This window comes from Lepisma saccharinum, chromosome 6 (genome assembly GCF_977018435.1).
Source record: "Lepisma saccharinum chromosome 6, izLepSacc3.1, whole genome shotgun sequence".
NCBI lineage: Eukaryota > Metazoa > Arthropoda > Insecta > Zygentoma > Lepismatidae > Lepisma > Lepisma saccharinum.
Genome location: NC_139234.1, coordinates 72,120,291 through 72,135,630, shown reverse-complemented (window position 1 = coordinate 72,135,630; position 15,340 = coordinate 72,120,291). Strand labels below are relative to the sequence as shown.

Here is a 15,340-nt window from a genome sequence, read left to right as displayed (position 1 = left end):
ACATTAAAATACCAAAGAAAAGAAAAACACAAAAAAGAGAAAGAAAAGAAAGACACAGAAGAAATATGTGTACACACTGTAAGAAAAGTAAAAAAATACACGTAAAACATGAACACAAACATAGCAAAAATAGTCAAATTACAGAAGAGTCAGTGGGTGTTGGTCCTACAAATTTACGTTAAGAAAAGTTTCATTTTGTTGTATTTCTCTGTTTTCAGTACTGGTAAGTTGACTCCAGAATATGATTTCTTAATTTTGATTTGAATTGGCCGAGGGAAGAAGAGTTTCTTATGTCATTCCATGCCCCACGCACTTTTATTCGAAAAATAGAAGCTAAATTTACAGGCATGTAAATTTCCTAAAATATATTCATGATCCCTCGAGAAAAAACCATTTTATAAAACATCGTAGTCTATTTTCTCTATCATTGGTTTCACTATAGAAAATACACCTGAGATAATGTGATAATGCATGTAGCAAGACGCAGGGAGAATGTACTATGGAGTTAGATAGGTAGAGAGAGAGGGAAGGAGATGAAGACAGACAGAAAGAGGGTATGGGAGAGCAAACGAGAAGATGATAAACAAATGACAAGAAAGAGAAAGAGTAGAGAGATACTTTTGTGTGTTGCGGAGACTCATCATTAGGGAACGGATTTTAAAGTGCAGCAACTTTTCAAAATATAACTGTCTCCATACCGATCGTTTGAGATATTTATTTTTGGACATTAATCAAGTAAAATGAACACACTTTGTTGCACCTTTTCGTGAGATTAGCGTATTTATCCAATTGTACCCTCTCTTTGATGCTTCAGCACCTTTTCCCTTCCTTTTCTTTCATGTTTTGTTTTTAAAAAATGGACAGGAAAATAAAGGATTTTCACTCTTCTTGAGCAGCTACATAAAATCCTATAGTCTCATTTTGTAAAGCAGAACGAGAGCTATAATGGTTCAATATAATAATTGCAACCTCAATAGTTCCTAAGATAATGTATCAAAATCTGTGAGAGAAGACACAAACTTCAACAAAACCTATTCGGCAGAACTACAGTTCTCTCTGCGGTCCGCGCGCATTATATACAGAAGGCGCAGAAAAAGATAGCATTGAATAAAGGCATTTCATCAGCACCTTTTTTGCACCTTTTTGAAAACATTTTCAGAACCTTATTTTCCCTTTCCCGACCATAATTGCGCACCTTAAAATCCTTTCCCTACTCATCATTCAAGTCGGACATGAAAATCCTCCAGAAGCTACACATTTTCCGTAAATGTTACTTGAAGAAGTGAATCGACGTGTACTTGGGTTTTATACGTTCGAAGCTAGTAACGTACCCTGAGAATACAAGACGATATGTCCGCAATATTCGGCCGTGGCCATGGTAGCATCCTTAAAGGAAATACAGGTGAAGGCATAACAAGCCGACTTCCTATTGCTCCTCTTCGTCTGCGATGATGTCACTTCCTGTGCGTCCGAAGATGAAGTGAAGATAGTGTGGCTGAAAGATCGCAATTATCTACTCTGGCTGTCTATATGCAGCTATTTGCAGGATTTCTCTGAGAAGATAACGTACACGTTCCCTCAATTTATTCTGTGATTGTACAGGGTGTCCCGAAAGTCAGATTCGTTCAACTGAAACACCCGTGACGGTAAGTGATAGGTAACCTGGGGATTACTGAAGAATCGTCCTGCGACATGCATTTACACACAGAAAAGTAAATTCATCAGCTGAAACAATAATGCAGAAAGTGTGTAGCTCAGACCATCATCGAGAAAGATGCACTAGGTGCATCAAAAACACTAATATAGCTCGACATAGAAAGAAATAGCCACTTCCGACATATGATTCACTCTGGCTTTACCTTTGCAAATGTATCAAACTATAAATCTGATTCTTGGCAAAGGACAAAAAAAAGCACTTTAGTACATCAATCGATGCGTTTCTTGTGAATCAAATAGATTTGATGCATTTAGTTTTCTGTGTGTATAATGCAAATGCCCAGTGAATGAATTCAACAACAAATCAACATTCGAAGGGTGAATTTGAAAATCGATGATATTACATTCGTAACTAGAACATAACGCAACTATTTAAATACACAAATAGTAAGATCATTGTAATTGTAATTTGAAGTGCACAGCACATCAAACAAAGAAACAGGTAAACCTTAATTCAATGAAACAGCCGTTATAAAGGTATACCTGAATCTGAAAGCATTCTTCCGAAAGAATGCGAGAATTGGCGGGCTCCTATCGGGGTTTATTGTTTTTCTTCCGTGATAGTCTGGCTTATTGCAAAGTGCTGCATGTCATTGCTGGCTTTCATTCGCATCTTTGTTCTTTCTGTGGCCCTGTTATTTTGTTACATTGTATTCTGTGAGTTGTTCTTTGAGTGCATGTTCGCCTATCGTAGATCTGTCTGTTTTCTCTGTTTGTGCGTGTGTCTTTCAGTTCATTAATCCTTACCTTGAGAGGGAGTAACTGATAAGAGATCGCAATGCTTTTAATGTTCTCCAAAGGAAAATGCACTTTTGCGGGGACTTCTCGTGGTGGAGTAATCAAGGGGTCCCGAGTTCCATACACGATGGAGGTACGTACGTACATAGTGGTTCGTATCCCACTTTAAACTGTAAGTCCAGTCCCTATTAGCCTCTCAGCGCATCAGGTGGACTTAAAAGCAAACTCAAAACTCCTCGTGATGGAACCTGAACCCGAGACCAAGTGATATACACGCACATCTTGAAGTGAAGGTCACAAATACTTACGTATACCCTTCGAAATATTCTCAGCAAGAGTGACCGTAGACATTTTTTTAGTTCGTGGCTAGAATTGCATTTCATCCGGGGAAATATATTTTTTTGGTCCACAAATTATTGCAGGAGGATCAAGTTGATATAAGATTGATCAAGTTGTAGTAGTCATAATGTAATATAATTATTATAAATTCATACGGTCACAGCTCCACGCTGGAAGATTTTGGGCACCGTGGACGTCACCATTGTTTCAAAGGCAACAGATCCCGATGAGGTATAACTGACAGAGACAATTATATAAAACTAGCGAAAGTGAAAAATCAGTTGAAACCAGTACTGGCTCGGTAGATCAGTTGGCGTTCACGCCCGAGGTGAAGTGGTCAAGTCAGCACAGAGCGCTACGACACCAGGGTTCCCTGGTTCGAATCCCGAGTGGTCGAACCTGAACTTTTCGCTTAAATTTCTACGAAGAAACCATTGTTCGAATTGTCCAGCTATCCTTCCCACCCCTTTGCGTTCTTTCATTCTGTCGATCAGGACAATCAGCTCCATCCCTTGATCTAGTATTTACATCTTTCCTCCTGAAACGACTTGACAGGAGGATTGGAAAGAACCAAGCACTCACGATTCGTTTCAGGCGCTGATCTGCCAACACTGCATGAATTAAGCGTCATCTCGACTGATTATCGAGTTTGACGTTGCGTAATATGTTTCATGATAGGTTATTCCCGGCTGCGAGCAATAATTAGCATTTGGACGCGGTCTTTATTCTGCTTCTGGTTCGACGAAGGTCCCAAGATCCACGATTTGGAGGTAGCAGGTCGGAACGGGTGTGCGTGTCAATGTTGGATTGGAGGTATTTTCCAAGGACGTGAATTTTGAAAGATGAGTGCGGAAATGGCTGACGGATCAAGAAAGGCATGGAATGTTTCAGTGTGAATTGACCATTTATCTTTGTGACACCGCTGCCCCCTCTTTCTGTTGATGACCTGAAGTAGAGATCTCGAAAGTTTTACAAATATGTCTACTAGATCTGCGGAACAATGGCGAGAGCTAATTTCCATCATTGTTAACCCTTTTCGCTCTTATTCGTATCTTGCTTATTCTGACGTAGTAAAAGTTTTTCGCCTTTAACCATGTTCACAGATATTTATTGATTTCACTCTTTTTATAAGTAGTATTCTTGGTTTATTTGGCTTTTTTTCTTTCTTTTGTATTAAAACGTAGGTTTCAATGTTTAAATTCTTTTCATGTTGCTTCTAGCCCCATAACTTTTTTGTAGAGTCTATTCTGTATAATCTTGCCTTAGAATGGCACCTTTCATACTCTTTCCCTTATTTTCGCTTTCTTTCTCTACTTTGGCTGTCTCTACAGCACAATGTAGAAGCAATATTTTGTTCTCTTCGTCATGAGTTTCATCTGACCACCATTTTTCATCATCGCGATTATCCAAAAGTAACAGAAAAGCGAATCAGAAATAAGGTAACAGAGTACAAAAATCATGTCATTATCTACGATATTTAATAATAAGTTCATATTCACTACCTATTTTAGCGCAATTTTATTTTATAGTGCCTTCAAAATAGCCTATTTTCATCATTTTCGGAAATTTTCGTAGCATATTTTACTAATTTGTGAACTGAAGAAGAGTTATGAAAAGTCGACAAATGTAATATATGTTACAGCTTGTTGATTTTGGATAGTGTATTTTATATAGATTGAGAAAAAGATTCCGTTAAGTATTCCTCCCCATAGTTTCCTACGTCTGCGTAGCTCGAAGAGGTGTATGTTGAAGTCTTTTCTGAAGCATCGGGTGGAAAAAGCGCAGTGACATGCGCTGTGGCCTTCGGCGCATGCGCAATACGAAGAATGATGTGTTGAAGAAACGTTCTCGGCAGCGTCTTGTGCAGCATGCGCAGTAAAATTCACCGAACTCTGCGTAAAGAACGCACAGTAGACTGCAGTTTAATGTTCATATAAAATATTGTCCATATGTCTTCTTGGATATAGGGAGGTTTCGGGGGCTACAGCTTCAGGCCTTAACTGGAGAAAAATATAGTGGCCCACGATATGTTATCCCTAATTCTCTACATACATAAATCCGGGCCTGGCCATTTGTTTCGAAAGTTAGTAAGCGTCATTTATCGTTTCATTGTTTAAACCTTTTAGCATGCTAGAAAAGAAATAACATTCATTCTCAATGGCAATCCTAGCATGTAACTCTTGTTTCCCTTGTTATAAGAGGCGAATACACGATTATCTTTATGGTACACCGCTCTTAAAAGTGTTTTGAATAGTAAAAGCAATGCTATTGCAGGAAGTTCCGGCTAGCAGCCATTCTAATAACCATTGTTTTGTAGTGGCAGATAGCTACGCTTCATACCGCGCTAGTGTGTCGTGATTTGTTCACATTAATTCAGCTCAAACGGAACTCCATGCCCTTGGTAACTAATATAAGGAGAATGCGAGTACAATGGACTCAAGAGGAGGCAGCAGGACTCCAAGGTTGAGGAAAGAAAAGACTACGAAGTTCTAAGGGCCAGAAGAGTTGCAGCTATTTTAATTACTGCGATCTCATCCGCGATATATCCAAATGAACATAAAGCGCACCTCTTTTTACCACCTGTTGATTCCATATTCCATGCCTCTCTACCTTCGTGATAGATGTGGGAGATGCATACAAGGTGTTCTTCGTGAATATATGTGAGACAACTGCAAAGCAACAAAGCGCTCAGTTGTTATTCATATTTATGGCTATTGTACGTATATACCAAGGTTTTTCAAGATTTTTTTAGATGCACCTACAGTGCTTTGAGCGTTCCTAATGCAAACTCATTCTCAATCTTGTCTTCTGTTCTTCCATTCTTTCTCATCATGTGTTTTGTTCTTCAATTTCTTCACATATGTGTTCTCTTATTCCATTCCGCCCCATTTTGTGTTGTTCTGTTCTTATATTCCTCTCCGGATTGTATTATGTTCTTCCATTCCTCCCCGTATGCTTTTCTTCTGTTCTTCCATTTCTCCCCAGCTTCTAACCGTGCCCATTTTGTGTTTTGTTCTTGAAGAAGTTTATCTTTCAAAATGTACTTTTCTTGATGCATGTGAAGGTACGTACGTACACCCAACGGCAGAAGAAATGGTAGGCGAAGTCTCTATCACCATTATCAGTCAGTCTGTTTTCCACAATGTGATGGCCATGAATTGAAATAAAAACGTCAATATGCAGAAGACAATAACTGTTACGCATCAACGGAATTCCATTCTTTAAAACAACACACGATGTACAATAAAAAAAAGAATGAAACTAACTATGGGCAATTTTCATATAACTATCTTTGCCACTGGCTGTACAAAGCAATGACTATATGTAAGAAAATAATTGCTCTTTATGAAATAGCTCTCACTTTTCTATGTGTACTCAATTTCATTTTCACAAAAACTTTCTTTTTTTGAACTTCAACTAAAATGTGATAGCCGAGGATCGTACGTTTTGCTCAGAGCAACAGTACTGTAATATATATCAGTGGGGCGTCTGACTGCCACCCGAGAGTTATGGGTTCGATTCTCAGGTGAGTACAAAATAAGTGCAAGTTTGCTTCATTAGATCTCAGTTGCCTTATAGTATATGTCTCGTACACTCTGATTTGAAACTATTGCAATTTTGTGTACATGACTTCCTCTCTTTGCAGGAAAAGTATATGCGATTGGTGGACGGCCGTGACGTTGTAGAGAGCAGCCTGCATCGTCATCTGGTGGAGCATCTGAACGCGGAAATAGTCCTCCACACGATCACGGACGTAGCAGTTGCCATGGACTGGATACGATCCACGTTCCTCTACGTGAGAGCCATCAAGAACCCCAAGCACTATGGCATGCCAGCCGACCTGTCCAAAGACCGTATAGAGAACAAGCTGCAAGGTAAGCATCCGGGAATTAATCCATTTGAGGTAGAGCTAGGAGGGAGAACGGTTAGAGCCAGTAGCGACTAATGCCTATTCGCACGTGAACACCCAAATAAATTTGTAATGCAAATAATTATTATTATACTTACACTTGAACTCTATCTCCTTCGAAACATCAAGTGTTCCCACGCTGCTTCACCAAGAGAGGTGTTGGAAAAGCGTGCTATCAATGATATCAACCCGCGTAGACCGAGGCGCGCTCGCACTATGCGAGTTTCGTTCCCTCTGACGCTGTTGCAGCAGTCGCGTTGATTGGGTCGTCTGGTTTGGGCGCCGTGCCTGAGAATTTTGCATCATAAGGAAACCCATGAACGCAGCGGTCGGTGTGTTAGCAAATGTAGTGTTGCAAACCCGTTCCATTCCAGACCGTGTGACGGAGTCGAGGGAACCCATACGTCATTGCAAATTAAGGTTTTTTTAGAAAAGGGAAATTTCGATTGTCACTATCATCCTGTTCCGAGCATGGCAGGGGCAAAAAAGAAGGGGAAGGGGAGGAGGGCGACTGAAAGCTAAACTGTTGCTTTCAACATGTCTGGTATTGCCTTTGCTTAGTGCATCTTGGCCCAAATGAACGGTCCCTGTGTCGCAGTAGCAGAATGGACATTTCCACTATGACATGAAAAACGTTTTAAATCCATTCATTTTACGGATAATGACACAAACATGAGATGTGCAAAATATCTCGGCGATATTTGTTTTGGTTCTCGAGAAACACGCCTTCAAACACCGCTGAAATTCACCTCCTACGTCACTGATTTGAAAACATCCTCTGAAGAGACTTGAGGTCCTCTGACGTCATAACTTAGATATGTGGGCAGGCAGGGCTTCTGCTCGTCCCGTCAACTTAGCACAAGCCGTGAAAGCGACAGCAGAGTCACTTGTTACTGTGTAAAGCAAGTATCTTGTAACTTCCAGTGCAAAAATGTGTGCTCCATTTCTTGGAGATAAATTATGTCGTAAAAGTATAGCAGTATTTACTATAATTCAGCCACTCGGTATAGGGTTTTCCCATTAGGCTGACAAAGCAAAACTTGTGTAGCAGTCAATGGCTGTACACGTGAACAGCCTTGTTCATTGCGAATACATAGGTTGGTTCTGACTGGCAAGAACGTATTGTTATAGGAATGCCTTTTCTGGAATTACAATTATTTTCGTCATAATATTTTCTTCGCAAATTTTAAAATAACAATACATTTAGAACACTCTGGTTTACACGCCAATTTCTGCAATATAAGAGGTGATACGGTATAAAAAGATACGGGGAGTTTTTAAATTTCCTGCAGTAAAGGACAGTTTTCTTCAGTTCATATGTATATTGTGCCGGACCCTTGGCCGAGTGGTAGACACTTTTAAACGGGTTGGTAAGTACATACATTGCAACCTGTCATGTCGACCTCCGTGGCGAAGTGGTTATCAGAGCGCGCTACAACGCCAGGGGTTCTGGGTTCGAGTCCCGGGTAAGGCATGGGTATTTGTGTTCGTCCAGTTGATAAGAGACAAAGAAAAATGTAAGAATTGAAAAGTGTAAAAGTGAGAAAAAGAGTGAATGGTGGGGGATACCTCCGTGTAGGGGGTATTTCCTTCATAAAAAAAAGAAGAAAAAAGTGGTTAGCACATCGCGCTGCGACGGCAAGGGCCCGGGTTCGAATCCCGCTCGGGCTTGGTTGTTTGTGAATGCCCATTCATCAATTTCATCACTAATCCCCATCTTCGCAAATTAGCCAAGAGACACAAAACGCGAAGTAAAATAAATTAAATCAATCAATCATATATATATTGCAAATTTTTGTATTTATCCTACTTTTCCATCGCTTTTCCGTCACTTAGTTCAACCGCAACGATGAGAAAGCATGGTTAATTTAGTATGTATCTTCTCTAACATCACATTTCTTCCAATTTTTGGCTAATCGCGACAATGAAAATGAATGACTACAAGCAGTATTCGAAGTCTGAGTGCAGGAGACCCCCCCCCCCCCACACACACACACACACGTCTCCTTTTATGAGATGAGACGGGAAATGTCTCGTCTCGTGAGCAAGACTAACGTTAACAATAGAAGCATCCCCCTAGCTGACCCCAAAGTCTCGAGCAAACATCCCCCCATGTAACAATTTCCAGTTCAATGAAATGTCACTCACAAGGAAACAGTCATGCCCAGGTCGAGAGTCAAACTTGGAACATGCGACTTCCTCAGTTAATCATGAATTTTGTGTACTCGTATAATAATTACAACGCCAGTTCATTCGTGGTAATTCTGAATCGGCGGTTTGGTTTGCATATATAAGCAGGATAACATACAGTTTTCGAGGGCTCGTAGCGTCGAAACGAGGAGTCAAACAAATAAACAAAAAGATTATTAAGAAAAGTTTTTTTTTGTATTTATAATCTCTATGCACTGTGAAAGTTTGTACGATAAGCCTTTGCATACGTTGTTAATTCTATATTTTTCGAGGCTTGTGACGAGAACGAGAATTGCCCTCCGAAACCGAGACGGATGTTTATAAATCGAGACGAGACTTCCAATGAGACATTTACAAATAAACACGAGACACATTTACAACTCACAACGAGAACGAGACCAAGGCTGCCATGTCTCGTCTCGATAGGATCCTAGTGGTGAGGTTCTGAACCAACCAATTAATGCGTTCGGGGTAAAGAGATGAGGCGGCTTTTTTCGCAGTACAAAATTTAAAATATATCGTACCATTTCAGTATGGGATATAATGTTATACACATGGGCGTCTATATAGTTCACGTAAGGGGGGTTCAACTTTCGGTATGATTATGGTTGCTTTATTTCGTAAGTGAAAATCCAGGACACTGCTGGCCGGAAGCTTTTTGGGGAGCAGTGAGGGAGGGAGTGCTGGACCCCCACAAAGTTGTGTGTATGTAGTCACGACGTGACGCTACCTAGTATTGATACTTTTCTGTTCATCTTGTGTCAATGCGTTTTTAAAAACCAAATTTCTTTAAGATGACTCGTGGGGGAAAAATAACTGATTTGACAGTCTCAATGCAGTTTCTTATCGCAGAAATTCCGAAACTATCAGGCAATTGCAGACATTTGGCCTGCAGTCCCATCTGGTGTGTGGAACTACGTAATTTACTTCGCATCCGTATCCCGTCCTATACGTCTCTAATTTAAGAAAATGAAATAAGTCCGGAAAAAAATTATGAACAAGCGGATAGAACAGGTAATCTGGTAATTTTAGTGAACCAAAAGGGGGGTGTGGAACCCGTTGAACCTTCCCTTAAATACGCCCATGGTTATACACATTATTTCCTTATAATAATTATGTAAACTAAGTATTGATATGTACTGTGCAACTGATGTAATCTTCTAGTATTTTCTCTTATCTGCACAAAAATATTTGATCACAGAAATGAAACGAACTGAAATTGCTGTTTGGAAAAGAAAGTAAAATAGGCTTTATAAATAAAGTGAAGAATGTGAAAATTCTTATTTTGCACTACATAGGTTACGGTAAATTTCGATAAATATAAGTTTAAAATATATTTTTGAAAGTTTGGTCAGCAACCAATTTTACAAGCAATATTTTTCGCTTGACCTGAGAACAAATATATTTTTGAAAGTTTGGTCAGCAACCAATTTTACAAGCAATATTTTTCGCTTGACCTGAGAACACGCACGCAGCAGAACCCTTTCATTTATCTTGCACGTGAGCAGCAGGGATATTTCATAGAAGAATAATCATTACAAAGGATAGCTTTCCTTATGACTATCGCTCCTTCTTCCAATATTTAAATCTGTACATATTTGTGAAACCGCTGCACATGTTCGCTCACCGTGGGCTACCCCCAGTAAACTGGGCGCTCGAAGCAGACGACAAACGAGCTTTCTCTGAGTAGTGACGTATTAACATGGCGGGTCCTCTTTTCAGCGCAACGCTAGTCTCGCAACTTTGGAAGTCTCGAGAACTTCTCGAGAACGCGAGATCTTGCAGGGGTCATTTTTCCAGGGTGTAGTTTTTAAAATTGTAAACAAAATTGAGTGGAAATGTCCATTATCAACCCGCGCTGAGGGAGCGAACATCAATCAGCTGTCTTGCATTGTGTGCCTGTTACTGCGTTGCAAAATTGTTAAGTGCTGTCAAAAGGTCGTTCCTGTTTCAGTGCAAAGTGCTTGATTTAATGATGAATAGGGAAACTGTACATAGCGAAAGCAGAGACTTAATATTTAACGTTGTTGAATTTTTGGAGGGAAGTTAGCTACAAAGCCTGTAGCAACTTAAGTAATAACGTACGTATATGGATACTGCGGAAGAGAAGGAAAGTACTGAAGTACGAAGTAGTATACAATAGTATTGATATTGTAGATCGGTATTTCTATGTTTTAAGTGATTTTGTCAGGTTATCGAATGCTGAATTACATATTGCACAATAACAGCTCTCTTCTCGTGATTGGCTGTAAAATTTCCGAAATATTTGAAATTTGTTAAAAATCCGTGTTAAAAAAATCATGAAATATAACTATGTCATAGCCTCATTTTCAGTGAAAGGTGATCAAAACTTGGGTTGCCAATACATTTAGCATCATTATGTACGCAAAAATAGGTGCGAGTATTTGGCAGGGGTGGTACGTACAACACTTCTTATGGACAAGAGACTGAAGTGCACACTCATAGAGCCAGACCACCAGCCGCCACTGGTTAGAGCATGGGTTAAATAATCTGACCATGCAAGCTGATATCTGTGTCTAGAGTCTGTCACACCCTTCTTTCTACTTCTCCTCCGAACATAGGGGCCTGGTTGCAGTGTTGGCAGTACCATAATCGTTATTCTCACTACATCCATCTCTTCGTATTCAATATAAATTATACATACATAATCAAATGACAAATTTTATATTACACTGGAATATATAATACTTAATTATAAGAAAAAGACCAGTATAGAATTTCATATTGACGACTGTTTAACGTTAAATCACGCACCCTTGTTCTCTGTTCTCATAGGAAGTGCCAGGATCTGACAATTAGGAATGCGATGTCACATTTGTTACGTTACATTTAATTTTATTTTTGTTATTTAGCGTTGCTTTTCTGCCACTTTTGAGTGATGATATGATGAAATTGTGAAATAACTCTCAAAAATAACACCCATACCCAGGCCGTGATCGTTACATTCCATGTTCATAAAATATTTGTCACATAAGCAACACGTGACCCTTTTAAGTTTAACAGGGTGGCTACTCACCGGGAATTCCTTGAATTCCGGGAATTATGCGTGAATTATTGTCTCCGGGAATTCTGGGTGAATTTCTCTCCGTAGACGTGAAAAATTGCAACTTTTATTAATTCAAATCCCACTGAATTTATACATATGTATAATTGCCTTGAGGCAAGTTTTTCGTAGTTTAGCTTGTGTTTTTATCGAGGAAGGAAAAGAAAGCTGCGTGGAAAATGAAACAGAATTCTCTCAATTCGTTTACTTTGTTAGTAATCTATCTGACAGACGGAAGATTATTGCAAGATATCTTGAAGTTGGTTAGGTAAATTTGAGTTTGAAATTCTTATACAATTAACAGTTTTTCGTAGATTAGTATATCCCGCAATATGTGTGACTTGTGTTTGTAGATGTATTTCGAGTCTGAGCATGTGAAATGGCAGATGTAAACACTGCACCTTAAATTAAATATTTTAAAATTATGTACCGTTCAATTGAATTGCATGAGAATTTTTGGATTGGAATCACACAGATACTTGATATTGTTAATAAATTTGTGTGTGTATATGTGGGTGGGGTGGTGAGAGGCGGTAATACGTAAGGTTGAAATAGAGAAAACATCTGCTTGCATCCTTAAATTTTTGGAAAGTTCGCCTTGAAAACCGGGAATTATACTTGAATTGTATCATGGTCCTAGAGTGGCCACCCTGTTTAAGTATTTTGACTCAGCCTATTTTCTCAAAACCACAAGATATGCTGGGAATATTTCAAAGAAAAAAGCAATTCCACACCTTCTAATACGTTACAGAAAAATTCTACCAGAAAGTTCGTAGAAAACAATAGACTGGCAATACTCAGCTGTGATTCGTCGTAAGAAGAGAGGGAAATGTACTGATTCTTAGAGTTGGATGGGAGAGCGTCAATTTCCACTGCCTAGTAAAAAGTAAGAACTTGTAATTTCTTGCTGCAATTCCTTTTTAAATTTTCGTAAGAGAAGGGTCATTAATAAAAATAAAGTATATCTGCGATGTGCCTACTTCGAAAAGTATATGCATGCATTTCGATTTGTTTTAACGAGTGCTGTCTCAAAGGAACATAGGTAATAGGTGTCTCGGGAAATACAGCAGGAACAGTTTTTTTTTCTGGCTTTTAACTAACTAACTCTATAGCCTTCTTAAACCCGAAGGTTCATGGCTGCAGCAACACAGGCCTTCCATCTGTCCCTATCTTGAGCAAGATCTATATACTCTTTTCCATCCCTACCGATTTCCTTTAGGTCCATCTCAACGTTGTCCCTCCATCTTCGTCTTGGCCTTCCTACTGGTCTCTTACCATCAGGTTTCCCAATAAGAATCCTGTAAACTCCTCTTTCCTCTCCCATTCGTGCCACATGGCCTGCCCACCTAAGTCTTCTTGATTTAATTATTCTAATAATATCTGGACATGAATACAAATTATGTTGTTCTAAATTATGTAACCTTCTCCACTCACCTGTCTCCTCATCGCTTTTAGGTCCAATTATTTTCCTAAGGATCTTATTTTCAAATACTCTCAATTTATGTTCCTCTTTCAATGTAAGGGACCAAGTTTCACACCCATATAATACTACAGGCAAAATTACTGTTTTGTATATTTTAACTTTTAGTTTCTTAGATATTAAACGAGAAGACAAAAGTTTATGAAGAGAGAAGTAACATGCATTTCCTGAATTAAGCCTACTTTTTATTTCCTCTTTAATATAATTTTCACTTGTTAATATTACTCCTAAGTATTTGAATTTGGAAACTGGTTCAAACGAGTTGTTATCAATAAATAGATTTTGATTATTACCTAACACTTGGTTTAGGCCTGTAAACATATATTTAGATTTCTCTTTGTTAACTTCCAAACCTATCTCTTTAGCAATTTTGAAAAATATTTTAGCATTATTCTTAATTGTATTTATATCATCCCCTAATAAGTCTACATCATCTGCATATGCTAACAACTGAGTCACACCATTTAATTTTAGTCCTTTAGTTTCTTTTACCTTCCTAACAGCATATTCTAAGGCAAAATTAAAGAGCAATGGAGATAATCTATGTCGTTGTTTTAACCCATCATGAATTGTAAATTTGTCAGACACATTAATACCCACACGAATTTTACTTTCTGTTTCACTGGTGCATACTTTTATCATACTAACAAGCTTCTTAGGTATTCCAAACTCGACTAATATATTATATAATTTATCTCTTTTGACCGAATCATATGCTTTTTTGAAATCAATGAATAGCTGATGGACATTTTGATTATATTCCCACTTTTTTTCAAGTGTCTGTCTGATGTGAAAAATTTGATCTGTAGTTGATCTGTTACGTTTAAATCCACATTGATAATCACTGGCTGTTAGCCATGTTAATTCCGTCTTACTTTCTCCTTTCTATTAATAACCATATTATATTCGTCATTCCATTTCACCTCATTTTGTGTTGTATTCTTCAATTCCTCCCCATTTTGTGTTCTGTTCTTCTATCCTGCCTCATCTTGTGTTCTGTTCATCCATTCCTCTCCATCTTGTGTCTCCAATTATTGTTTCGTGCTTCCATCTGCGTTCAATACATCACTACCTAATCACATTCACGTTAGTGGTTCGTTTTTTTGCTACGATATGAGAATACCAAGAATGGAATAATACTTCCTGCATAAATGCCATCAAATTGAGTCTTCAGGAACCCCAGTCATGACGTGAAGAGTCTCTTTATTGAAGCATGTCACGAGTTTGTTCTCCAAGTTGTAAATTTGCAATCCGTGACGTCGATCTACGATTGGTAATCTAGCGGAGCGTGTGCATTTAGTTGTTCCACTACCATTCCTAAGCGATGCGGAACTGCGTTTCTTTGGTGAACTTTGATCTTGTGTTTTGTCGCATGTTGTATAATCCTAGAGAAATCTGGAATTTCTTTATCTTGTCCATGTTGAAGTACGTCGTTTCGTGTCACAAACTTTGTATGAGAAGGACAATTCTAAAATAAGAAGTAGAAAAGCAGTCTGCATTAGATAGTTTTACTTATTTCTTATTCCTTTTATATTATTTTTTGTTAACCAACGTCGCTTATCTACGGTAGAGATGAGCTTCCGAATCCGAATTCTGGGAATGTTTCCCCAACCTTGAGTCCCATATCCCAATCCTGTGATATCCTAATCTCGATTTGGTACCCGAACCTCGTATAGTTGATACCCGAACCTGGTATAGTTGATCCAATATCCCAATCATCAAACCTCAGATCCTAGATTTGGTATTCGAACCTCGTGTCCTAGATACAATATCCGAATCTCATATCCTGGATCCGATATCTCAATCCTGAATCAGATAGCCAAATCTCGTATCCTGGATCCGATATTCCAATCCTGAATCCGAATTTCGGATTCTGGATCCGACATACGAACTTCGTTTCCTG

At 38.8% G+C, this 15,340-nt stretch overlaps 1 protein-coding gene across 2 annotated transcripts in view; it reads left to right on the top strand.

Moving 5' to 3' along the window:
- The window catches only part of LOC145988871 (putative ATP-dependent DNA helicase HFM1), a 357,472-nt gene that overhangs the window by 152,619 nt on the left and 189,513 nt on the right, over positions 1–15,340 (top strand). For both annotated transcript variants that reach the window (XM_083124130.1, XM_083124131.1), the window contains one exon: positions 6,440–6,668. In XM_083124130.1, the coding sequence (XP_082980256.1) occupies positions 6,440–6,668 (229 nt within the window). The remainder of the gene's footprint in view (positions 1–6,439; positions 6,669–15,340) is intronic.